The sequence below is a fragment of the Micromys minutus genome (genome assembly GCF_963924665.1).
Source record: "Micromys minutus genome assembly, chromosome: 13".
Classification (NCBI taxonomy): domain Eukaryota; kingdom Metazoa; phylum Chordata; class Mammalia; order Rodentia; family Muridae; genus Micromys; species Micromys minutus.
Genome location: NC_137982.1, coordinates 981,621 through 1,008,347, shown reverse-complemented (window position 1 = coordinate 1,008,347; position 26,727 = coordinate 981,621). Strand labels below are relative to the sequence as shown.

Here is a 26,727-nt window from a genome sequence, read left to right as displayed (position 1 = left end):
TTCATAGGACAAGAGCCTACCTCCTATTTTCTGCACCCCTGTGCCCCCTTCATCACAATAAAGATACAGAACTTGGGGGGCAAAATACTAGGAGCTGGACTGTGTGGCCCTCCCCCAAAGAAGGGTGCTTGCCTTGGGTAAGCCCTGTCTCTAGTTTTTGTTTGTTTGTTTGTTTGTTTTGGTTTTTTGTTTTTATTTTGTTTTTTCTAAACAGAGTACATTAGTATTTCTGGGGTGCTTCCTGGCCAACCGAGTGTTCTCAGATGCACCTGAGACCCTTATCCTCCCTCAGATGTTCTGAGAGCTGGAGTCTCTTGCAGCTGCTGAGTCGACCCAGAGGAATGACTCAGACACATCCCTGTTTCAAGATGTTTTGTCTCTGAAAAAACCAGAAAAGAAAGGGAGCTGGCCACTCAGAGACAGGAGCAGCTTGCACTGCTCTGGCCCTTAGAAAGGTCTCTTAAGACTCTTCTTCGTGCATTTACCTACGATGGTGTCTGTCTTCAAGTGTGTCTTCCTGGCCCCCTGTTTGTGGTTAAGACCTGCGTTAAGCAGGAGCATCTCTCTTGAGGTATGCCTCACTGGGACTGGACCTCAGAGAGGCCTCTTGGCTGCCACTCCTTACCCAATGATCCAGTTGCAGATAGAGGACAGGTAAGCAAAACCATAGGATAGGGTCTCCAGTATGTTCTAGGCTGTCCCAGGGAGTGACACTCAGCCAGGACCGTACCCCCTCGTGGCATTCATAGTCAGTGGGAAGGACTCAGGCTCCTGGGCCTGGCTTCTGCTACAGCTTTTACTTGGATTTCTGCTCTTCTCTAGCCAGGAGAATCTCAGCTCAGATGAGAGTGGGGTCTGGGAGGAGAGAATGCTGGCAAACCTCCACCCACCCAGCCTTCTGGACCAGGCATCTGCCAGGACCACTCTCGGGACGCCAAGCCAAGCTCCAGAGCCCAAACACTAATTCTAGGGTGGGAGTGACCATAACATGCTTGGCCCTGATCTGCCCCTGCTCATCCCCAGCGCCTGGTTCGCATGAACATGCCCATATCCAATGAGGACATGACGGTACACTTTACATCCACATTGATGGCCCTCATCCGGACAGCACTGGAGATCAAGCTTGCCCCAGGTGAGTCACGTGGCCTTGGGAAAGGGAGTGCCCTGGCCAGTCAATCCTTAGCAAGTTTCCTGGCAGCCTTGGATAATTAGTGGGACCTCCTGTTTCAAAGCAAAATAAAACACACACACACACACACACACACACACACACACACACACACACACACAATCACATATACATGCACAAAATAAAGTAATCTACTTAGATGTGTAAGAAGGAAGATAAAGAGAAGGGCTCAGCCTGGGGGAACAACTGGATAAACTTACCTGCTCTATTAGGCACTGACTGTTTCCATGACAACTGTATTAGCATTACAATATCTCATGTCTAAGGAGGAAGCCAGCATGGTGAAATGCAATCCCTTGCTCTAGGTCACTACATTCAGCAATGACAGTGTCCCAATCATGTTATAGGCGGCATGGACCATCTCCTCCTTCTTTTCCCTTTCCCTCTACCAGGGGGATCCTGTACCCCATCCCTCTCCCTCATCTGCACCATACAGTTTGGCTATTTATGTTGTGAAGAGGGAGGGGAGGCCCCTGTGCACCAGGTCCCATCTTTTCTCACTATGTCTGTCCATAAGGTTGGGACCCATTGTTTGCTTGTCTGCTTCTTGTTTTGTTGCTCTCCATTTGGGATTATGTGTGCCAGTCTATGCACATTCTTACATTTCTTTCTTTAAAAGAGCTGTCTCTTACCCCCATTATGTTTTTTTTCCTTTTCTTCCTTCATAAGAATCAGCTACTCGAGGGACTAGTCTCTGCTGATTTCTCTCAGATGGTTCTCAGTCTTTGCCCTGTCTTTGCCTTCCTCTTTTTTTTTTTTTTTTTTTTTTTTCTTCTCTGAGAAGAACATCTTAGGGGAATGTATAAATCCTCTGAAGAATATAAACTACCAAACTCATTCAAAAATAGATAAACTTGGGGATAAGGGCATGACTTACTTGATAAATTCAGAATTTGCATAAAAATACTAGGTACGGTGTTATGTGCGTGTAATTCTAGTACGAGGGAGATGGGACATGCACATTCCTTGGAGTTCTGGCTAAGGTTAATTTGTGAGCTTTGGGCTCCTGAAGATGATGCCCAAGGTTTTCCTCTGGCCTCCACACATGCACAAAGAGGTGCTTCACACATCATCAGTATGTAGGTACACATGCCCCCTCCTAGCCACGTGCACCTCACACATATGCACCCGTGCATAACATATGAGCAAACCTTAGTATATCGTTTCTCTTAGACAAACCGATAGCAAACAACCTTCCAACAGAAAACTCCAGGCCTAGCTGGCTTCATTGATGAAGTCTATCAAACGGTGTAGAGAATACAGACCATCTAGACTCCTACAGGAGAGAGGATGGGATCTTTCTTGGCTTATTTTAAATGTACTTTATTCTGACACAGAAGCAAAGATATGACAGGAAATAAAAACAGTCTTTCTTTGAATGTGGACATAAAGTTCTTCAATATAATTTTAGTGAGCTGACTGTAGACATGAAAATCTTGAGTGCAATTTTAGCAAACGAAGTCTATCAGTACATAAAAGAAAATAACATAGGATGCCATTTGGGGTTTATTCCAGTCAGGTGTTCCAAAACTCAGTCAGTGTAACACTGTATCAAATAATATTAGGAGCTGGATGGTATCTCCAGTCTCAGAGGGGAAAAACCAGTGTGAGTTCAGTGGCCATTCTTGTTAAAAATAGTCCTATGTAGAGCTGGAATTACATGGACATCCAAGAAATGCATGATAAAGGATATCTATAAAAAACTGCAGCTAAAGTAACAGTTCACATAGTAACTCTGTTAAAGTCAGAACTAAGGAGGGCCTGAGTCAGGGCTCATTTTACAGAGAGATACTTGAGGCCCAGCCATTCCAATAAGATAAGGGAACAAGCAAGAGCAAGCAAGATAGGGCGCGGAGGGAGGAAAGATGATCAAAGTAGGTTTAAACTTAAAGATTGTTTCAATAATAAATGAAAAGGCCTGTGGTTAGAGTTGTATCGTTGTCTGCAGAGTCCCAGTTTGTTTTTAGAGTCACTGAAACTGACATGTATACAAAGGTAGCAGACAGAGCATTTGTGTTCCAGTAACAAACAATACAAAATAACTCCATAATGTTTTCTTAAAATGTTTCCTTGAAAATAAACACAATACGGTATTTCTGTATCATGGATAACTAAAAATTCACCTGTACACTTTATTCTGTGAGTTTCCAAATATTGTAAGAGGAATCAAAGACCTGAATAGAGGTGAGTGGCCGCTGTCTGGTTCGTGGTGAGAATGTGTTGTGGATGAGATCAGCCTCATCCTTCCTCCCGTTGCTGTCCTCCAGACAGAATCCCAACCGATGAATCAATTCTAAAGTCTGTGGAGAAATGTAGAGCTTGAATGATCCTGTTGAAAAGAAGACAAGGCAGAAAGCAGCCTCTTCCCATGGAGTTGTGCTGCTCAAGGTGTGTCTAGGAGAAACCCACACACATAGGCCAACTGATTTTCTGCGGATCAGAAAAGGGCATTGATGTGGAAGAGATACCATTCATCTCTAATAAGCAGCGGGCTGTAAAGTCAGACAGCCATTTACAAAAGAAAAGGTGTTTGACTCACTGTCCGTTTGGAATGTGTACTGATTCTCTTGCTGCTCTGACAAAATAGCTGACAGGAAGCAACTTTAAAGAGGAAGGCCTTATTTTAGCTAACTGCTAGAGGGGGTAGTCCATCAAGTGCGGTGGGAGGGGCCAGAGCATCCCTAAGCAGGAAGCAGAGGTGCCTGCTGCCTTTCACTGCCCTTTGTTCAGCCCCGGGTGGTGTAGCCTGCATTTATATGGCTTTCCTTCTTGGTTAACCCTCTTTGGAGACACCTTCACACGCGTGCCTAGAGTTTGTCTGCAAAGTGATTCTAACTTCTGTTAAGATGGAACATCACAGGGTCCTGGCACAGCATACTGCAGACTGGGCAGCTTGCCCAGAAAATATATCTCTCAGGATTCTGGAAACTGATGTCCATTCTTAAGGTGCTGGCGGGGTGGGTTTTAGTCTGAGGTCTCCTCTTGCTCTTTGCTTTCACAATGAGAGGGTGAGCGAGATTTCTGCTGTCTTCTCAGAAGGGCACTTTGAACATTAGGTCTTTTAATGGTGACTATCTTCTAGTCGCTGGTTTTTATGACTTCTGCAAAGCAGTAGTGAGGATGCCTTTCAGTGCATAGCACATATTTTGATCTCCTACAAAACTTAACTTGAAAGGAATCATAAATTTGAAATGATAAAGACCTCTAGAAGGAAAAAAATGTTGGCAACTGAGTTTAGTGGAGATTTCTTTTTAGAAAAATGCATGAATCCAGATGGGTGTGTTCACTACTCTTTCAGAGTCTCAGGGTTTGAGTCCCAGCAGGAGACTCACAAATAGGACCCGGTGCCCCTTTCGTCTAGTCTCCACGGGCAACCGTACAGTCACATACACAGCATATATACGTAAACAAATACATCAGCCATATAGGAAAAAACTGATAAACTAAACTTCATCAAAATTGTAACTTTCACTCCTCAAAAGATATTAAACGTACTGGGGTTATAGCTCTGTTGTAGAGGAGAGGCCCTGGATTCTATCCTACACACACACACACACACACACACACACACACACACACACACACACACAGCTGCACTGCGTCCTCCTGTGCAGGAAGGTTTGCAGGCCCCTGTTTCTGTGCTATATCTTCCTTAGCACCGACTCCACCCTGTCTTCCTCTCCACATACCACCTCACCATTGTCCCCAGCTCTGCCTCAGTGAGGGGCCTGCAGGGCTGCTTCTGACGTGTCTCTCCTTTCCTTCTTGTCCTGGCCCAGCGGGGACAAAACAGCACCAGTGTGATGCTGAGCTGAGGAAGGAGATCTCCTCTGTGTGGGCTAATCTGCCCCAGAAGACTCTGGACTTACTGGTACCACCGCACAAACGTAAGTGGAGACTGAAAGGTACCCTCTGCCCCCACCTTCCCTCGGGGCATATGGGAGTGTAGCCAAGGAGTGCATTGCTTTGGAGAGGTGGGTTTCCCTCAGCCCTGTGTAGCCATAAGCAATGATCTGGGGTCCTCCTACTTTGGCACTATATCTCACAGCACTTGAAGAAATGCTAGAGGGAACTGGTATTGGCACAAAGTAGAGGAAGTGCTCAATTCTGAGGGTCTCTTATAGGGATGCATTAGTCCAACGTAGGAGACACAGGACTAGGCAGTGTTGCTCAGAGCACGCTGTGTCTGTAGCTAGAGGAGACACAGGACTAGCAGCTATGGCTGAGCCCACACAGGGGATGAGGGAAAGAAGTTGCCTCCTTATCCAGCTACATTTTCTGTGGCTTCTTTGTGCTATGTGTCCTCCAAACTTCGCCCTCTGGCTCTTTGCCTGTTTTCTTCAGCTGACGAGATGACGGTGGGGAAGGTCTATGCGGCGCTCATGATATTTGACTTCTACAAACAGAACAAAACCACCAGAGATCAGACTCACCAAGCTCCTGGAGGCCTGTCCCAGGTACCGTAGTGGGAGACCTGTAGCTGCTTAGAGTTTAATGGCCGAGCTGCCTGCTTTCCAGTAACTACTAGTTGGGAGTGTTGTGGAGCTTTGCCAGTGGGAGCTGGGATTTAGGGGTGAGACGTGGGGAGCACTGGGCAGTGTCGCCTGTGCAGTGGTTGTCTGGGGAGGACGCGATGTGTCCGAGGAGAACTTGTAGAGAACGGGGAGAGATGCACAGCAGAGAGGGGCACCGTGCAGGCCAGAGTCATTGTTGTTCTTGCTCATGGTTGTGTGGGAGGTGTGGGAAACATCTTTCTGGTGCTGCCACAGCCATGTCTTTGGTGACCCCATGCAGCACCATGGTTCTGCTTTGTGGACACACAGAGATTCTAGTGATGTATTCCTGGCCCCATGTCACATTCATATTCACAAGTCATCCTCCTGTCTCCAGCCTGGAATTCCAGGTGGCAGCCACCGTAACCTAAAGATGAGGTGACCAATTTTGTGTAAGACTAACACCCACCTGTATAGCTAGAAAAACCGAGGCTCTGTATTATGTGATTGTTTTCCTGGAGTCCTTTGTGGGGGAGCTGAGCCTGCCTTGTTCTTGCTGTTCGCATGCTCCTCTCGGGAAGCAAGGCAAGATCTGGGAAAGTAAAATGTTCTTTGCTGCAGAATAAGGAGACCGGACTCTGTTACATGTTGTGCCAGGCTGAGGTCCTCAGGGACAGGCCTCTTCTCTTCCTTGTTCTCCTTTGTAGATGGGTCCTGTTTCCCTGTTCCACCCTCTGAAGGCCACCCTGGAGCAGACGCAGCCCGCTGTGCTCCGAGGAGCTCGGGTTTTCCTTCGGCAAAAGAGTGCAACTTCCCTCAGCAATGGGGGTGCCGTGTGAGTTTGGGTGGGGTATGTGCGTGGGGTGTGCTGGTAGAACGGGAGCACCATGTGAGTGCTGGTGGGCAGAACTCAAGGCCAGTGTGAGGAGGGGAGATCTGTTCCCATACACTACCTAGACTTTGGCCTCTAGCTCACATCCTGAACTAAAGGGGGGCTCATCCATAACAAGAACAGTCCTCTGAGGATAGGAGGTTCTCAGGTTCCATCCCACTTCCAAGGATGAGCTCTGGAGCAACTTAATGTCTACCTCCACCCTTGGGTACAGACATTTGGAAGCTGATAAAGATAGCTGCTGTTAGGGTTTTCTGTCTGAGGGCTTCCATGGTGGACTTTGAGGTTAGCTTCATATCACTGAGCTTGGGTAGATAGCTGTGCTACTCCTGAGGTGACAGCCGCTGCATGCACCGGTCTGTGGTGGTTTGAATATGCTTGGCCCTCGGGAGTGGTACTGTTAGAAGGTGTGACCTTGATGGAGGAAGTGTGTTGCTGTGGGGGTGGACTTTGAAGCTCTGCACAGTATAGGAGAGTCAGTTTCTCCTGGCCTCAGTCAGACCAATATGCAGAACTCTCGGTTCCTCCTGTGCCAGGCCAGTCTGGACCCTGTGATGGTCCTGACTTGATGATAGTGGACTGAACCACTGAACCTTAAGCCAACCCCAATTTTGTCCTTTGTAAGAGTTGCCTTGGTCATGGTGTCTCTTCACAGCAGTAAAACCCTGACTAATACACTGTCTCTTCTATGTTCTGTGGTCACTGGCGTTTAGTGCCTGTAGACTGTTCAGTTGTATCTTGGGCTAGAGAGATGGCTCAGAGATTAAGAGCACTGATTATTCTTCCAGAGGTCCTGAGTTCAATTCCCAGCAACCAACCACATGGTGGCTCACAACCATCTATAATGAGATCTGATGCCCTCTTCTGGAGTGCCGATAGAGCACTCATATAAATAAAATAAATAAATCTTTTAGGAAATAAAAATAAAGTGTTTCTTCCTTCAACTCTCAAGTGCCTATTCATAGACAATTATAATTCTGATCTTCCTAGTTCTACTGAGCCATTTTTCTACTAGTTTCCCATTCTGGCTTTGATTTTTGAGACTATTATGTTTCCTAGACAAATGGGCCAGGTCCTTTTGTTTCACCTTACTCTTTGACAATGTTTCATGAAATCAATTTCAAAGCGTTAGAAATCAAGGATCATATTTCTCACCCAAGGCTATGGACAGGATCTGGGCAGAGCTGTCGCACAGAAGGCAGGCTTGCTCAGCTTTCCTTAAAAGCTGGCTTCCAGGATAGTGGTCTTTCCTTGTCTGTTGGCTCTGAGGGACTCACCAACTCAAGTTGGCCCTGAAAATGGCAAAAGGCCAGCATGCAGATCTTGTCTGGACCTGTTTCTGTTTTACAGGCAATAGCCCTATCAGCCTTGTGCAGCCAGGCCCAAGTTTATGTTGTGGGCAGCAGATAATGCAGAGGGAATCCTGACCACAAGTGTGTTAGAAAAGCTCTCAGCTTTGGACGTTCATCCTAAGAGCTTCCACACAGCCCTGAAAGCAACCTTGGTCACGTGCTTTCCATTGCACAGTTGGCAAGGGTCCCTCTTGTGCATTTAAAATTAAGCATTAAAAAATAAAATAAAATTTGCTCTGAGAAAATCTATGCAGCTGTGTGAGAGGGAATGTGTATTATGTGAGAGGTGTACAGATATGTATCTTACATGTGACTGTATTCCAGAAGGAAAATAAGACTCGGGCACTTTGATAATCACAACCTCTTCATGGGACTCTTAAAGCTTTTGTGGCAGCCCAGTGTCTTAGGGTTTTATCGCTGTGAAGAGACCATGACCAGGGTAACTCCTATGAAGGAAACGTTTGGCTGGGGCAGGCTTACAGGTTCAGAGATTTAGTACATTGTTGTCATGGTGGGGAGCACGGCAACATGCAGGCAGACATGGTGCTGGAGAAGAAGCCCAGAGTTCCACATCTGGATTGGCAGGCAGCAGAAGGGGAGAGGGTGAGCTTCTGAAACCTCAAAGCCATCCCCTGTGACACACTTCACCACCCATCTAACACGGCCATACCTTATATAATGCGGCTCCCTGTGAGTCTATGGGAGCCGTTTCCATTCAATCCACCACATTCCATACCATGCCCCATAGGCTTATTGTCAAATCATAATGTAAAATACATTTAGTTCAACTTCAAAAGTCCCCGTAGTCTATCACAGTCTTAGCGATGTTTATAAATCCAAAGTCTCTTAACTGTAATCCCTGTAAAATAAAAATTAAAAGTTCATGTACTTCTAACATACAATGGCATATACTATACAACCACTGTTCCCAAAGTGAAGAGAGAGAACATGGTGAAGAAATACTGGACCAAAGAGGGGGAAGGGAGAGGGAGGGAGAGATCTGGACTTTCATGTCTGATGTCAAAAGTGCTCTTCAGATCTCCATCTCCTCTCAGCTCTGCTGCCTGCGATGCCTTCCTTCCTTCCTTCTTGGGCTGGTTCCACTCCGTTAGCAGCTCTCCTCCACAGGTCTTCCACGGCTCCGACAGCTCCAACACAATCCATGCTTCACCTTCACAACCTCACACGATGGCCTCTAGGACCCCATGCAGAGACACCCCTGACATATGGCCTCAGTGGCCTTCCTTAGTTGCAGACGAAGATTACATAACCCGTTTCTTGTATCCTTGACAATAAAGCCAGAACCACGTGGCTGACGCTGCTAAGCTCTATTTCTTGCTGGGGCTGGAACATGGCCCCTTGTTCTATTACATTATCAGCAGCTTTCTCTTTTCATTGGTTTCCTTCACTGCTTACACTTGTATGTCCTGAAACTCTGTAGATGAGGCTAGCCTCAAGCTCACTGATCCACCTGCCTCTACCTCCCGACTGTTGGGATTAAAGGTATGTGCCACCACACTGTCCCTAAACTTTTCTTTAATTCCGGGGCCTGGCTTGAGCCTCTAACGCACCAAAGCCCACCCCAGCGACACACTTCTTCCAACAAAGCTACACCTCCAATAACATCACTCCACACAGTCAGAGAAAATCCTATGCCACTGTTCCAATAGAGGGTCTGAGCCATACGGTGACCTCGGGGCTGGCAGTGTGCCAGGGTTTAGCCTGGCCCCTCTCATCTAGAACCCATTCTCAGGGTTGCCTCAAGAGTCATTGAGGTGAAATGGCCGGCAATACACCCAGAAGACAATGAGCGATTCTTGTTTGAAATGCCCAGCAAGGACAGACCTGGCCAACTGTGTGAGCACACTCTGTGTTCAGAAGTCAGGCCCTGCACTGAGTGTGCTAAGATGACGGTGTTCAAGTGTCCCCCAACCTGTATGATACACATGTAGTCCTTGCAGGGGGGCTGCCTGGGAAGAGTCAGCACCGGGCATCTTACCTGGGTATGGCCGCTTCCAGGTACCTTGAGGAACATAGTGTGAGGGGCAGGCAGGTAGGAAGCCATTAGAGGGGTGGGGTGCTGGGTGTAAGGAAACATTATCAGCAAAAAACTCCCGAGGAAAGAGGCCCAGGGAGGGTTCTGGAATTTCTTTAGCTGATGGCTCTTTCCATTCACCTCATAGTTACTAGGTGACCTTGTCCTCTCCCACCATGGTCTGCGGCAGACATTTGATGCCAATATTGCAGAAGAACCACTAGGGTTGAACTTGCTGATTGTCCCCAGAGCAGGGAATGATGGATCTGATTTTCCTCAGAATAAGTGTTTTAAGTCCCCTGCCCTGAGAGTATTGTTTAGCTTGGAGTCCGTGCTGTATAATTTTTCTTGGTTTGGGGGCCGTGCTGGAGCTCCTATACTGGGATGGGTGAGAGATCAGGAAGGAATGGGACTGACCCTTACTTGCCAAGACTGTGGCCAGAGGAGATTCAAGCAATTGTTGTGTTCTGCAGCCTGCAGATCACTAACCCTGTAGAACATCTCTTTCCCCAGACAAACCCAGGAAAGTGGCATCAAGGAGTCGCTGTCCTGGGGCACACAGAGGACCCAGGATGCACTTTATGAGGCCAGAGCTCCTCTAGAACGTGGCCATTCTGCAGAGATCTCCATGGGGCAGCCAGGAACGCTGGTGAGCCCTTCCTGGGGGGCTGGTATGAGAGAGGGCAGGGAGTGTGAGACATACCAGGATCACGGAAACTGGGGGTGAGGATGTGTGAGATGCGGGTGGGTGGAGCCAGATGGCTCTGTGATATGCTACTTAGCAGCCTGCTGTCCTCCAGGCTGTGGATGTCCAGATGCAGAACATGAGAGAACAAAATGGGGAGCCCCAGCCTGGGCTCGAGAGCCAAGGCCGAGCAGCCTCTATGCCACGGCTGGCGGCAGAAACGCAGGTATGTTGTCTTGGAACCGTCTAGGCTGTGGAGGAGATGGGGTGTCAGTGGAGGGGTGGGCTTGATGGTGTACATTGAGAGGGGACTGGGTGGTGCCTGGATAGCCTACTGGAAGTCACTTGCCATTGTAACTTTGGACAGCTCCTGCCCTTGGGTGACATGGTGCCTACCTCACCAGGACAATCCTAAGGCCAGAGACAGAGAGACATTAATTAACCATTGAGCTCTGGATCTGTAGCCTTGGCGTCTTCCCTCTCTATTTCTGGTCCCCCAGCCCTTGCCTCCCAGACTATGTCCTCTGGCCCTCAGACCCCTTCCCTCTGCTGCCTCCAGCTCTGACCCATCTTCTTTTCTAGGGTTTGACTCTAGGACCAGAACAGATACTACAATCTAGAAAGTAGTGCCTGTGCCTCAGTTTACCCTTTTGCTGTTTGGGGATCTGGGATGGCCCTTCCTGCCCGGTCCCCGAACCCTTATTCTCTTCTTGGCCTCTTGTGAGGTTTTTCTCACTGAGTGCATTTAACCAGGAGTGGGATGTCCAACTTAGAGTTGACAAGCCCCTTTTTTCAAGGTCACTTTTGAAGTCGAGAAGAGGCCACCAGCTGACCTGAGTCCTCAGGGCCTGCCCAGGCCTATAATTCTCCTCTGGCTGTGACCTTCTCTTCCTGGTGGTTATGAATTTGTCATGTGCTCTTTATTTTCACCCTTCTCACCCCCAGCAGCCATGTGTTCCTTTACAGTGTCCCTACACTGTAGCCCACAGTGTTGCTCACTTTTCCCCTTACGTCAGTCCTGTGGCCCCACCCCATGGTGTCATGTGCTGAGGCTTCCTTCTAGTCTTTAACCTCCAGGTGGCTGTGGCTATACTCTGCAGCAGTTTTTTCCCATAGGTCCTGATTTTGCATGGTTAGGGTGGGAATGTAGCAATCCTTTGGATGGGCCAAAAGAGATCATCTCCCTAGAGCCAGGTGTGAGCCCCACTGGGCTTCCTCAGTCAAACCAGCTACCCCGCTCCCGGCGGGACCCATGTGACACAACCCAGCTTCCAGTCTTCCTGGAGGGATGCCCGCCTACAGACTTCTGTCCCATACGTGGCTCCTTCTGGCTTGACAGGTGCTTGGCTGGGCTGACGTTCTCTGCCAGTTAAAGAGGTAAAAGGTAGGAACGAACCTCAAGACACAAGTAGCAGTGGAGTAAGCTCCAGAGCCACACACACACACACACACACACACACACACACACACACACACGCAGGTACACATAAGCAGACAGAGAAGAAGACCCTCTGCAAAGCAGGGGGTCTTGAGAAGCCAAAAGTCCAGTCACTTCTTGACAGCTGAAGTTGTTTTAATTCTCTGAAGCGTTTCCTCCTCTAATTCAGGGTTAATTGCTCTGAAGATGGTTGGTTGGCTTGCAACTGTCCAGTAACATCCTGATCCCTCCAGTTGAGCCAGTCCTTCAGCCGGGGTGCTCTGCTGCTGGTGGGGAACAAAAAGCTCTCAAGGTCTTTGGGTTAAGCTGCCAGGCTTTTGTCTCAGGTCTGAGGGTGAGCAAAAAGCTGGGCATCTTGGAAATTCATTACCTGTTCTGTCCTCCCCGCCACCTCTGGCCACGCACCTCCTCATCCTGTGTCCTTTGTGGCAGCCGGCCCCTAATGCCAGCCCCATGAAGCGCTCCATCTCCACACTGGCTCCACGCCCACACGGGACTCAGCTTTGCAACACAGTCCTGGACCGGCCTCCGCCCAGTCAGGCGTCACACCACCACCACCATCGCTGCCACCGACGCAGGGACAAGAAGCAGAGGTCCCTGGAAAAGGGGCCTAGCCTGTCTGCGGACACAGAAGGTAGTGTGTATACAGAGTCCCAGGAGCCTCATGAGTGCTTACACTTCAGGCCTGGCCGGGCTAGGGCCCCAGAATCCGCCCACAGCAGGAGGGGCATGAGTCCCAGTTCTGGGAACCAGGCAGGGCCATTGGCTACCTCAGGCATTGAGTCTGTAGGTCTAGAGCCAGAGGCTTCTGCCCTGCTCAGGAAACAGCTGAACAGTAACCTCTCTACTCTTGGCCAGCACCGAGTACTGCTGCAGGAACTGGCCTGCCTCATGGAGAGGTGTCCACAGGCTGCCGGCGGGAGCGTAAGCAGGAGCGAGGCAGGTCCCAGGAGCGGAGGCAGCCCTCGTCGTCCTCTTCAGAGAAGCAGCGCTTCTATTCCTGTGACCGCTTCGGGAGCCGGGAGCCCCCGCAGCCTAAGCCCTCCCTCAGTAGCCACCCCACATCGCCAACAGCGGCACTAGAGCCAGGACCCCACCCACAGGTAATCAGAGCTGAATATGGTTCAAATGTTCCAATTCTGCTTGCCCCGATCTTTGAACACCCTCTGTGCCTGGCCCCCTTGTCTGTCTTTCTAACCACTGAACCCCAGGATCAGTTGGTTAGTTGTTCGAAATCAGTAGCACGCACTTCTAATCACTCTTCTTTATTTCCCTCTGACGTGGGCTTCTAGCACGTGAACAGTACATGCCTCCTTCCTGCTTCCCCTCCATTTGCCTGAGCCCTCCCTGAACCTGGCGTAACGATGCCTATATTGTCTGTGGACTGTGCTGTTTAATGTGATTTTCATTTTTTATTTGCTGTTCCCTTTTTCATGTAGGGCAGTGGTTCCGTTAATGGGAGCCCCTTGATGTCAACATCTGGTGCTAGCACCCCGGGCCGAGGTGGGCGGAGGCAGCTCCCCCAGACTCCCCTGACCCCACGTCCCAGCATCACCTACAAGACCGCCAATTCCTCGCCTGTCCACTTTGCTGAGGGTCAGAGTGGCCTCCCAGCCTTCTCCCCTGGTCGTCTCAGCCGCGGCCTTTCTGAACACAATGCCCTGCTCCAGAAAGAGCCCCTGAGCCAGCCTCTAGCTCCTGGCTCCCGCATTGGCTCTGACCCTTACCTAGGGCAGCGTCTGGACAGTGAGGCCTCTGCCCACACCCTGCCTGAAGATACACTCACCTTTGAAGAGGCAGTGGCCACCAACTCTGGCCGCTCCTCCAGGACTTCCTATGTGTCCTCCCTCACTTCCCAATCCCACCCTCTCCGCCGTGTACCCAATGGCTACCACTGCACTTTGGGACTCAGCACCGGCGTCCGGGCGCGGCACAGCTACCACCACCCAGACCAGGACCACTGGTGCTAGCTGCACCATGACCACCCACGCACCAGCTCCATGGGTGCGGGTTCCAGTTGATGAGTTTTATCATCCGCTCTGGGCTGTGGGGTCACAGCCCTGGGAGGAGGGCCCTCACATCGTGGCCTCCGTGGTAGAGGCTCCTGCTTCTCTCCCTCCCTCCCTTTTACACTGGATAGACTAATAAAGCCCTTTCTTAGAGGGATATGGTTCTCTCTACCCTCCTGTGTACTGCCTTCCTGGGTTCCATGCCAGATGTTGGATCCTAAGCAGGTGGTAGCAGAGTTGAGATGGACCCAGCAAATCCAAATCCTATGTTATGGCGTCCAGCATCCAGGGTGGGTACTTGGGACTTTCTTAGAGATCTGAGCCTCATGGAGAGTATGTTTGTCCAAATGTGCGGCATGGGGGCTAGGATACCCCTGAAAGCAAGAAAAGGATCCCAACTGTGGCCTGGCAGCACCTGCCGGCAGCAGCACTCACGTGTTCATTGTGGTCTTGGAGTCAAATAGCACATGTATGTAGAGACGCGCTCAAGGGCCTGCCTTTCACCTACACTGTCACCATAATAGGGACCAAATCTGGAGGATGTCCTTGTTGTTGATTCTGGTTTTCAGTCACGACACTTTCACTGTTTGTCATTTCTATATAGTTGATCTAGAAAAACCGAAATCAAAACAGGGAAGGAAATGTTCGTCTAACTTAAAAGAAAGTCAACATGTAAGAAGGTCTCCATTTTGCATTGTTTCTGTGACTTGTATACAATGTGTCTGTACGTATCCTGCCCTGCACCGGAGTCCCCATGACCCTGGCTCCTCTGCTCAACCAAGTGCCTGATCTCTGGCTCTGAGCATCCTGGACGATGCGGCCTCAGGAAGCATCGGGTGGATTGGATGGGAGCTGCTCAGTGCAGCACTGGGGCTGTGTCTCAGGGACACAGACAGTGTCCAGCAGCACGTCAGAGAAGCAGCTGTCGTGCCCCTGCTCCTCCCTGAGTGATGAGTTCCAAAGAAGCCAGAGCAGCACAATGTGGTACAGCATGCACGAGGTACTTTCAGCCTTTTAAAATCCGATTCTCAGGGACGGGATGCCCACCAAGTAGGGTCTGATCTCTGTTGTGTTTAAGATAACAACAAAGAAACAAAGAAACAAAACCTAGTATTCACTGAATGCTCAAGAGGGCAAAATGCTATCAAAGAAGGGACTGAGGCTGGAGGAAGAAGCTGGCACTGGCAGTGTGAGAAACTGGCAGGGAGGGGGTGGCCCTGGAACAGGCCAGGTGCCTAGAGCTGAGTCAGGTCCCTGGTCCAGTACCGGGGAGGCAGCAGTCAAATAAAACCTCATGGCTACTTTGCAAAGGGAAAACCCATTCACAGGAAGGTGTTCAGTGTGCACAGGTGTTTGGGAGGCCAGGAGAGGTTGCACATAGACAGGCAGACACTCCTTGGTGTGTTCTCTGTGTTTTGAAACTTCTGATGATTTTTTGGTGGGTTGTTGGTTTCTACCCCATGTTTCTCACAGAAGCTGTGTATGTGTGTGATTGTATATGTGGTCGCATGTGTGTGTTAGCGTGTGTGTGTGTGTGTGTGTGTGTGTGTGTGTGTGTTAGCTTGTGTGAGTGTGTGTGAGCATGCACGAATCATAGGAGATGCAAATGTGTGTGTGTAAGTGTGTGTGTAGGTGTGTTCAGCAAGTGGCTATTGTCAACCATAGGGCTATGCAACAAATGACACATTACTAGAAACAAAACACAAGACCACCACTTGGTCTAGGGTTTCAGCATGATTGTGACCAAACCTTTTATAGAATTTCCTTATATGAAGGCACAATACCCTGAAACTTTAAAGATAACGAGTATTTTATTCCAGTAGGGTAAGATTAAACAGGACCCTTGGACTGCGCATGTGACTGCACCCATGCTACAACAGAGAAGGATGTGCACTTTGATACTGATGTTCTGTCTCTGTTCCAGCCCCAGCCCTTCTCTTGAGTGTTGAATGTATACATTCTATGTGTAACCATAGCTGCTCCAGACAGTCCTAGGTTGGGAATCATCTTTATCCCACATTAACATAGCTGGCTTTTCTTCCAAACACTGGTATACATGAAAATCACGAGAAGCAAGGAAAGAGATGTGAGATCTTGCTTCCTGACTTTGGGTTTGTTTCTGTACTGTCTCTTCTTAAGATGTTGTCTGGTCCCCCTGAAATTTCATAGTGAGTTGCCAAACTTGAAATGCAACAACCAGCTGTCTGCATCTGGAACCTGTCAAGCAGTGGCTGTAGTTTGAACAAGTTATGTGTGCATGTAAAATATACACTTATATACATTATACAAGTATGTGCATGAAATGTATATCTTCGTACTTTTTGATACAATGTATTCATTTGTTAATTTTTAATTATATTTGATATAAATTGAAGGTTTGTTGCAAAAATTTATATTTAACAGTGTTGAGAGAGAGAGAGAGAGAGAGAGAGAGAGAGAGAGAGAGAGGTCCATCATGCAACACAAATGGGATCTACTTAAAAAAAAGTCTTTTGACTAGTTTGCTGCCTGAATAATATTTACAAACCAAACTTTGGATTCTGCTCTTGTTTCTACAATGACTTTTTGTATAAATTAAAGTCCTTGGATTAAATAAAAACAACCAAAAAAATCAAAATCAAATCCGAGGATGCAGCTGGGTGATACCTGAGGACGGTGTGTCTCAGTGCGTCGGTGAAGAGGGTACGCTGCCAGAAGGGCTCAAGAAAAATTGAGAACTTCAACAATGTGCTTGTGGGCTCAATTCAGGAGCAAGATGTGGTTTGACAGTAACAGTGAGCTTGGAACCCCATCAGAGTTGCCCAGATTATGCAGAGCAATAATGCCCAGAATCCTTTGTTGCTGGAGAGGTACTGGTGTCCTGCGGTTCCCAGAAGACACTACAGGGAGCTAGGTAGGGGAGAAAGGCTGTACTTACCCAGAATCTCCCAGTGTCCAGTGTGGATGGATGTATTGAGGTTCTGAAGTTCTTGAGGCTGCTGGGTATTCACTTCTGAGCTGCAGGCTCTAACGAGCTGCTCTGACACTGTTGTCTACTTCCTTAAAAGTCAGGAGCCTAAAAGGCATCAGTCCCAAGACAAGTCCCTCCAGCTCAAAGACTTCATTTCCTAAAGCATCCTCGGTGCTGTGCCCAGCATCTGTTTTATGCCTAGCCCTTGGGTGTCATGTGCCAGCTGGTGTGCATAGCAGTGGCACTTGGCCCCTGTCGACCTTACACCTCTGCATGTTCCCCCAGTGGTTGGAGTGGTCAGGTAAAGGGCATAGAGTTGATTCCTTGGCTCCTTTCCTCCTGAATTCCAATTTCGGAAAATATTAAGTGGGCGGATATTCTTTTATCCTACACTTGTGTGTGCTGGCTCCCGTAGGACCACATGGCACTGCAGGCTATTTCTATCTTAGCGTCTCCACGATGCCTCTAACAACTCAGGTGTGGTTCATGCCATCTGCCCCTGTGTGTTGTTTCTCTCACTTTCCTCCACCGCCCAGTAAAAACATGACTCCATGATCAAAACTTATCAAACAGATTTATATGTTAAATTCTTAATCTACAAAACATCTAAACAATACATTCACTGTCAATTAATAAAGATATAAACCACCCACCTAACAAGATAAATTGACCCATAGAAACCCTTAGAAATAATCACAACTTTATCCATTTAGAGATGCACTGAGAGAAATATCCAAGTCTGCTTCCATATTGCTTCCTCTCAAATCTCCCGCCTTTCTCCTCCTCTTCTGCTTTTCCAACTTTGTCTCTGCCCCACTCTCAACTGTCCAATCATATATCACCTTGACATCAACCTACACATTTCCACTAACACTGATGTTGAGACAAATACAGTAAGTAGGGTGTCATTTGAGGCCTTGGAACAGATTTTACTTAGTGAATACCAAAAAAAGCAAGGAGCATAGCACTATTCTGGCTTGAGCCACAGTGATCTGACTGCTTTAAATCTAGAACTAAAGATGTCAAATGTGAACTGTGGGCATCCCTGCTAAGTGAGAAAGGACAGAGAGTGGGCTAGTCATGTGACAAAGTCAACAGTATATGTAGAAGATGTCTAAGTCTAATAATAGTTTTAAGGCCACTGCCATGATATGAGGAATGGTGAGAAACAGAAAACTTAATCAGTGTGTAAGAACAACTAAAGGGGTCCAGGTTCATCTGGGCATGGACTCAGTATTAGCCTTAAATAGAGAAAGAATTGGGAGGATAGAAAAGGAGGTATTCATAATTAAGTCCTCATCAAGAGGTGTGGTCTACTTGGTCATTGTGTCCATTTTAGATCTGCAAAGTGGGTCAGAGTTCTTTGTCTGAGGGTACAAACTGGTTCTCAGGTGATGGTTGCTTCTCTGGAGGTTTGGGGAGCAGTTTTATTATGGTGGACAATTGATTCTATCTAGAGAGAGTGTTCTGCAAGCCTCTGCTGTACCTGAAGTCCAAGGTAACTAACTACAGGTTTAGGATAATTTGATAGTTTTAGGTACTCTCCGAGGGTGTTTAGAAAAGACATTGCAGAAATCTGACTGTATAATGCCTTTGGCTACTTGTTATACTTTGTCTTGACTTCATGAAGTAGGCATGGTACCACCAATTCTAGACCAAAAAAAAAAAAAAAGCCCAAAAAAACCCATGACAGAGAACAGTGCAGATGAAGGCAGGGTTACTGGCTTCTTTCTGGCTTTTAGTTACATTGTTTCTCAGTGTAAAAGCAGTTTCAGGTGCTTGGTTTATTTGGACGGTGTCTTCCTACAGAGTCTTGGGAATGGGCCTTTCCTACTTGATGGCTTATACTTGATTCTATTTCAGTGGAGTTGCTGTCAGGTTCTGAGGCCCTTCTAAGTTGTAGGAGAAACAAGCTTTTTAAACAAACACTTCTGTTGTATGACTATTTCCTTAGCTACGTTAGGTATGTGGTAACAGTAATAGTCCTTTGAAATTTTCCTCTTGGATATAAGGAGATCAAAGATACTCCCCACAATGTTCCATTTACTGCCCCCACGCATCCAAATGGTGTGGTGCTAAATTGTATCAGAGGTCGAAAGTTGGTTAGGAGAGAACGTTTCTGTCACCCATGTTCTGGTGAGTGACCCTGAGACACTTAGTTATTCCAAGAGGGATCTGATGGAATCTTTCTTCTGCTAACTTCTCCCCAATTTGTTGTAGAATGATGTTTGTTTCATGACTCCCCCAGAAACATCAATTGAAGAAAGTGAGGTCAGTGGCCTGTTAGGTGTTGGCTAGAGCACAGCACCCTTTTCCTGGCAACAGGAGCTTCTCCCCCATCCCTCCCCCCATCGCCCACAGCTGCTGTAGCAGAAGTTGTAGAGAGAGACACAGTGATCACCAGCCTTTACTCTCTCCAAAAGCAAGGCTGGGTTAGTTTGTCCAGTCGCTTGGTGCAAACTGACCCACAGTTTTTTTTTTTTTTTTTTTATTCTGTGGGTCCCATTTGAGTAGTCCCTTGAGAGTTTCTATGAGGGGACACAGCTCCTGGTATATCCTTGACTAAAAGCAGGTCCTTTGACTGGACATGCAGCCTCAGGAGGGATGCACCGTGTGGTGAGGGAGGAAGGAGAAACCAGTGTAATCAGCTGAATCCATGAGGTGACAGATGTGCCAGCCAGGGTGCCCTCACATCCTACACGGTCCCTAATAGGTCTGAGTGGAAACACTTGGTTGCAGATTTACCTCATGTCTTCTGTAGTCTTTTGCGTTGCTTCATAGATTTCAGGAAGTTATGGCCAGACTGAACTAACCCCAGCATTTTTTTTTCTAATTGGAAGAATAAAAACCATTTTGAAAGGGTTTTGCAGTGAAATAGTAAAAGGAAAATTATTGGCTTAGGATTCCCCAGACCAAGGTCTTACTTAGCACAGCGCCAGAGGGATGAAGGCAGGGATATGGGACAAAGACAGAAGAGGGAGAGGCAAAGGGAACAAAGGAGAAGGGACAGGGGGAAGCAAGAGGGGTACCTGCCCTGGGGAGTGGCACATGGGAAGAATGCAGTTTATGAAGGTACAAGGGAGACCCTGAGTTGGGATGAGGAGTTTAATTTTAATTGGGCATGTTAATTAGGTCAGCCAAGGGGGCTTTTGATTGCCAGACTTCAGTACTTTGATAGCTGGACCTTGGCAGTCAGCCCCAGGAGGAGGGAGAGGCCAAATAAGGAATAGTCTTTGGAGTCTAGCATTAGGAATGTAATCTAATGGTTTCAGCAAGGCAGTAGGAATTGGGGAGAAAGGCAAGGCCTGCTAGAACCACACTCACCATGCCTAACTTGGGCCAGAGTCCCTTCAAATAGTATCTTGGCCATCAGGGGCCAAAGAACACCACAAAAATCACACCAAGGGGCTGGAGAGATGGCTCAGCAGTTAAGAGCACATTGCCACCAGGTCCCAAGGACTGGCCATGGTGGTGCCTGATTGACAACATTCAAAGGATGGAGAACAGGGATGGGGGTGCTGGCTCTTTTAACCTGCTTCCTGCTGTCCAGGAGCATTGTCAACTTTGGGGTGCAGTTGATTCTCACCGTTAGGACACATTCCATAGTAGTTGGCATCAGGCTCCTCTGTGGAGCCAGGGGTTGGTAATCCTGTCCTGGGAAATGATTAATCATTTGGTTCGAAACTTTTTGGATTTGTCATTGGAAGAATGTAGAGAAGAGGTTGATAGAGTAGGGCGCGAATAATAGAAGCAGGGAAATGAGAAGGGGAAGGGTCAGGAAGGGCAGCACCCATTCCCACATGGGGTTTCAAAGACCCAGTGGCACCGAGCTGTCACCTACAGTTTAGGAGGTCCGTTTGGAGTTGTTAGATTTTGTTCTTCACGATAGCCGACTGGCTGATGTAGAAGCTGTATTCTTCTTGGAGAAGGCAAAGCCTTCTCTCTTCAGCTATAGGAAGGTCCCCTGTCAGTCACGGCTGCCGGGGAGTTGACCTGTCTTTGGAGAGTGAGTGTGACGTGGGCCACCTGTTGAAGATTGTGGATAAACTGGGATGAGAACTGACACAGTTACAGAAGTGGCCAGTCCTGCTGTTCCCGGGGCAACAGCTGAGGTCTTTCCTGCAATGGCCAGGCGGGAAAAACGTTGAATTACCCCTTTGTCATGCCAGGCAGCTATTTTGTCCATGACTGGGATGACTGGGATCCTTAGGAGCTTCTCTCCATGTGTCACCCCCCAACTTAGGAAAGAGAAACAGTGTAGAAGCTCATGACTGATTGACAGGTAGGCAGTGATATGCCTGATGTCACAAAGAATGGACATGTTTTGCTGTTCTGCCCTACAGGGGAAGGTATTGAGAGCTACAGTTTAGTTATAGCCTAGGGAACTTAATGTGCCTACGGAACGTGCCCTGGGTGCCTTAAAACAGTCTGCCATGCCAAAGAGGGTGATACAGAAGAGGTAGGGGAGTCATGGCAGTACCGAGGTCAGGGCAGTTGGTGACGGTGAAGCAAGACTATTTGACAGGGTCACTGGAGCAGCTGTGACACCTGTGCACTGGTTCCAAGGGTGCACACAACTAGCAATCTCCAAAGTGGCCAGGTTGGGTAACATTAAGGAGTTGATAGGCAGAGGTCAGGGTCTGGAGCAGCTATAAGGACAAGTTAGTCTTATTTAGAAGACAGGATGTCAGAGAAGTAATGAGCTTGGAGGAGTGTGATCACTCCTCCCATTTCTCCTGTCTCCGGGTTTGGATAATTAGGACATATTTTCTCTGGATCTGGGAAGCCCAGATTTGTTGTTGCAGTAGTTTACTGACAATGCCTGTTCCCACCGGGATCCCGTGGGTCCTGCATCTAGAAGAAGAGGACCTGGTGTCATAGAAGAGGCTAATGGTTTGTGATGTCACCATATGTAATTGGCACGGCAAATATGTCCAGTTCCCATATCTCTGGCCATTTCTTACAATGATTTCCTCTTCAGTAGAGGGGCTGCTAGAGACTGGATTAGCGTTTTCTATCTACGGAAATGGCTTTGTGGGTTGGAGTAATTGTTAGTCCCAAGTAAGTGACCTGCAGGGTGGACATTTGGACCTGCCACAGTGAAGCTCTATACCCTTGGCTGCACAGGGAATTTGAAGAGCAGAGGCTTTAGAAGTTTGGCTAAATTGTAGAGAGAGGCTGCAGAGGAGAATTTCATCAACAAACAGAATAAACTTAGATCTAGGAAGAGGAAGAGCACAGCAGACCAGAACCAAGGCCCAGCCAAATAGGCGAGGGCTGCTCTAGAACTACCGAGGCAGGACAATCAGGTGACATAGGTAGAGAAGTGGGCGTCAGGGTCAGTTCAGATAAAAGCAACATGTTTTGTGACTAGGTATTCAGGGGGATAGAAAAGAATGTATCCTTCAGATCTAGGACTGAAAAATGAGGAGAGGAAAGTGGAAAGAAGAACGTAAGGGTTAGCCATCAGGGCAGAGAGGGACCACTGCACAATTAAAGAGCCTAAGATCTTGAAGCAGGGGATAGGTTCCGTTGGAATTCTTAACCGCAGGTATAGGGGTGTTAAAAGAGAAAGTGGGACGAAGCTATTCATTCATTAGGAGGTCAGAGATGATAGGCTTCTGTCCCCTGAGGCTCTGGAGAAAGAGGGTACTGAGCTTGGGTAATGTACTGGGTAGAGTCCTGTAATTGGATGGCAATGGGGGAATTGTATTTAGCAACAAAGGGGTTCTGGATGTCCCAGACTCGGGGGTGGGGGTCCACCTGAGAGGCTGGCAAAGGAAATGATGTGTTAGGGCCAGTAGGTTGGGTGGCTAGCAGAAGGAGGAGAGGGGCTGCTGGTGAGTTTGTGGTTAGGTGAATGGGAGGAGCAAAGGAATTGGAGGCTCCCACTTCTGCTAGAAGACCTCTTTGCAATAAGGAGGGGCACCACCAGAAAAGAATGGGTGATGGGTGAGAGGAGCACCCCTAAAAGGCAGCAGAGTACTGGGGTATGGTGAGGTTCTTAAAGCTGTCGCCCTATCCCAACAATAGGAAAGTGAGGAGAGGTGGGTCTCCAAAACTACTTTAGGACCGAGTGAGTGACCTGGGAGTCCAAAAGGAAGGACTCCCTGGAAAAAAGGAAGTTGCCCTGATACTGTGATGGCCACCTGCGGCTCCCTGTTAAGAGATAGCAGGAGTTCGGGCCCCTTCAGTCATCGTGGGCAAGCCTAGGCTATTGCATGGGTGGTCGTGGGAGTGATGTCCGTGTGACACAGGTGATGTTGGAGCAATAGGCAGCCAATGTCCCTCCTGATGGCATTTTGGATATGGTCCCCATGGCTCTTGGGGATTAGGGGAGGCCCATGGCCAGTGACTCTCACACATTTGAGACAAGGACCTAGTGATTTCCAAGTCTTGGAAGGCCTGGGAGCCAAGGCAGTTGCCAAAGCTGGTTGAACAGCTGTGGCCTGTAGGGAGCTGCGCTGTGCCGCACCCCAAAGATGGCGCCGACCTCGGCCTTCCGCCTTCCCGATGGAGAGCGCTCCCAGTGATAAACAACTCCTTAATTGGATGCACTTGCCTGGTATGTGGAGAGCCGTGCCCTAAGATGGCGCAGGTTTTGGTTTCGCCCTCTCTAACTAGTAAACAACCCAGAGCACAAGCGCCTGTATCACGCCACGTTTCTGACCAATTATGTTAAGACACCTCAGCAGGCAGACGGGCTGGGAGGACCAAAGGAGAGAGCCTCCCAGTCACGGGGCTCCCTGATGCATCAAAGCATTGAGAAAGGAATCCTGAATAAACTGCTGAGAGAAGGGACGAGGCTGGGCGTGACAGTGACCAGCATATGGTGGTTTTGTTTTTGTATCTCTCTCGTGGTACACCCTAAAGACCATTGCTAAGACTTCTTCCTGTGGAGTTAGGGGTCCTCAGTGGTGTGTTTATAAAAAGATAAAGGGGGGTATATATTCTAGATGTGGTGAGGTGTGGGGGAAGGGGGTGCTCTGGCGGGCCCATGAGGCATCATTTCCCCTGAGGGACCAGCCATGACAGTATGGTATAGAATAGAATTTATTTAGGGCATGTGAAGGAGAGTTAAGAGGGTAGTAGGGGCAGAGAAAGGGGGGATGGGGGCAACCTTGAGCATGTGGAGAAAGGGGGTGGGGAATGGGGAGAGAGGAGGGACAAGAAGGCAAGAGCAAGAGAGTGAGGAGGGGACAAGCAGCTCCCTTTTATAGTGTCACAAATACCTGGCTATTGCCAGGTAACTATGGGGAGGAGCTTAGACAGAATGCTAACACTCTGTTCAAGCATTTAAGCTTGGCCCTAATATCAGGGTAGCTTTGGGAAAAGAAACGTGTCATCAGGAGTTGTTTGCCTTCTGAGTTTTCAGGGTATAGATCAGTATATTGTAAAAGGACCTTTGTAAGGCACTCTAAAAATTGAGACAGGTTTTCCTGTTTGTCCTGGATGACCTCTTGCAGTTTTTCATAATTTCCTGGTTTAGAGACAGCCTTAAGGACACTGTCCCGGAGACAAGTTGTAAATTGGTCTGTAGCTGCCTGGGGTATTGTAATTCCATTAGGGACTCTTGTCTGGCACTGTCAGACTGGGTGTGTTGCATTTGTCCAGGGTATTGTGTCTGCATGAGCTCTCTCTAGCCTGTTCCCAAATTCACCGGGGCTCGTCAGGAAGTAGGTGGATTGTGAGGCCCATGTATACATCATGGACATTGAGACCATAAAATTGAGTGATACACTGAAATTCTTTAATAAAGGCAGAGGAGTTAGAGGCATAGGATTCCAGTCCTTTTTCTCTTTGAGAAAGTCCACTTAACAAGAAGGGGACCGATACCCTAACTAGACCATCCACCCCAGGGACTTCCTGCAAAGAAAGAGCTGAGGCTGGGTTACACTGGGTAGGGGAAGGAAGAGGTTTGGCTGTAGGACAAGAGCAGGTATTGGGGGGGGCTAAGAGCTGTAGGTAGGCTGAAAATAGGTGTCCTGTGGGATGGTTAGTGTGGCCTGGAGGTGAAGGTGGAGGAGATGGGTCTGAGAAGCTGGGTGAGGAGAAGAAGCTGAAGAGATTGGGGGACACTGGAGAAGCTTGCTGAAGATGGTAAGAGGAGGATCATTAGCTGGATCAAGGATAGTATAAGTTTTGTCTGGTTGAGATTTTATAGCTACGAGGAGCTAAGTTGGGGAACAGTAAGAACAGAGAGAAAATTTGGAGTGGAGGTAAGAAAAAACCTGAATGTAGGGAACCTTTCATTTCCTGGATCATTAGCAACGATTGTAAAGATCCCTTATCAATAATAGGATCAAAAGTACCATTAGGAGGCCATTTAGAGTCATTATCTAGTGGGTGTAGAGGTCAAGTCTGACTGCAGAGGCAAATGAGTTTAGAAGCCTTTAAATGAGGCACTAGGTGTAGGGGCTTGGGGTTTTCCAGGAGGCACCCCATGGGGGATACTGAAGGTATGGAGAAATATCTAATTCCCATGGCTAAGGAGGAAGATTACTGTTGTCAAGCACTAGGGAAGAAGCAATAATAACAGAACACTCGTGGTTCAAGTTGGCATATCAAGCCATATGATATCCAGGGCAGGGGGTGGGGGTAGGGCAGCACAGGTGCCCAAGAGACACAGATTACCAGAGTACCAGGAATTTGGAGAGAAAAGGGAGGAGCTGTGCCTTAGAAAGAGAGAAGAAACCTTGCTCAAGGGAAGAACTCTGAGGTGGGGTTGGCAAAAAGAGCCAGGCGTAGCCATGAAGGGGTGGGAGTGTGGGGTCCTTCATCTCAAAGGACACCAGAACTCGACAGTTGATTCCTCAGGTCCAGTTGGGGGTGGGTGCACATTTAAGCCAACAGGAGGGGAAATTCACCAATCAGCTGGTGTTGGATGCAGAAATCTTGCAATCCAATGGCTGGAAAGCAAGTCTGTATAGCAGGTGTCTGGATAGGGTCCTGATCTATGGGTGTCCCAGCACCAGAACAAAGTATCCAAGGGATGTTACCACCACTGATGGATCTAAGTTAGGAAATCTGATAAAATAACATGGTGCAGTATGCCTCACGTGGGAGGTTTAGTAAGAGAGGGGGGATACAGGGTTGAAGAGGCTGCCTCTGGGTAGAGGAAGGGGAAAGAGGAAAAAGTGTGGCCTTTTACTGGGGCATGGCACATGCACAGGAGGACACGTGAAAGGAGATACTGGCATGTCCCTTGGCTGACCATGGTTGAGGGGGTGTCACCAACAAGCACAGGCCAGGCTGTGATGGTGGGCTTTATAGGGGCTGGCTCAGTTCGGGTTTTATTGCCAGGATAAAACACCATGACCAAAGGCAATTTGGGGAGAAAGGGATTTATGTGACTTACAGTTCCATAGCACTGTTCATCTCTGAAGAAAGTCAGGACAGGAACTCAAGAAGGGCAGGAGCCAGGGTGGGGTGTTGCTTATCTGCCTGCTCCCATGGCTTGCTTGACCCACATGAACTTTGTATGTGCAGTAAAAAACCACCACGGTCTATCACTTGCATGGTCTCAAACCTGAGCCTGTTTCATACTGGTAGGGTCCGTGATTTGCCCAAGAATGACACCCTTGACTCAGATAGTATGTGAACACAAATAGTGTTTTATTCTGCAGAAGTCCAGCATGCTGCGGTCTCCTATTACCACGATAGAGAGACCCCAAAGTGAACTTC

The 26,727-nt window shown here is 48.3% G+C and overlaps 1 protein-coding gene across 3 annotated transcripts in view; it reads left to right on the top strand.

Annotated features, from left to right (window-relative positions):
* CACNA1B (calcium voltage-gated channel subunit alpha1 B) overlaps positions 1-14,054 on the top strand; it is a gene marked incomplete at both ends in the record, with an annotated part of 161,608 nt that extends 147,554 nt beyond the window's left edge. For 2 of the 3 annotated variants that reach the window (XM_080928034.1, XM_080928035.1), the window contains 9 exons: positions 1,024-1,132; positions 4,969-5,076; positions 5,534-5,646; positions 6,390-6,517; positions 10,475-10,610; positions 10,762-10,872; positions 12,517-12,721; positions 12,943-13,187; positions 13,524-14,054. In XM_080928034.1, the coding sequence (XP_080784160.1) occupies positions 1,024-1,132; positions 4,969-5,076; positions 5,534-5,646; positions 6,390-6,517; positions 10,475-10,610; positions 10,762-10,872; positions 12,517-12,721; positions 12,943-13,187; positions 13,524-14,054 (1,686 nt within the window). The remainder of the gene's footprint in view (positions 1-1,023; positions 1,133-4,968; positions 5,077-5,533; positions 5,647-6,389; positions 6,518-10,474; positions 10,611-10,761; positions 10,873-12,516; positions 12,722-12,942; positions 13,188-13,523) is intronic. The other variant, XM_080928036.1, reaches the window with a different exon arrangement.
* Positions 14,055-26,727: the final 12,673 nt, after the last annotated feature.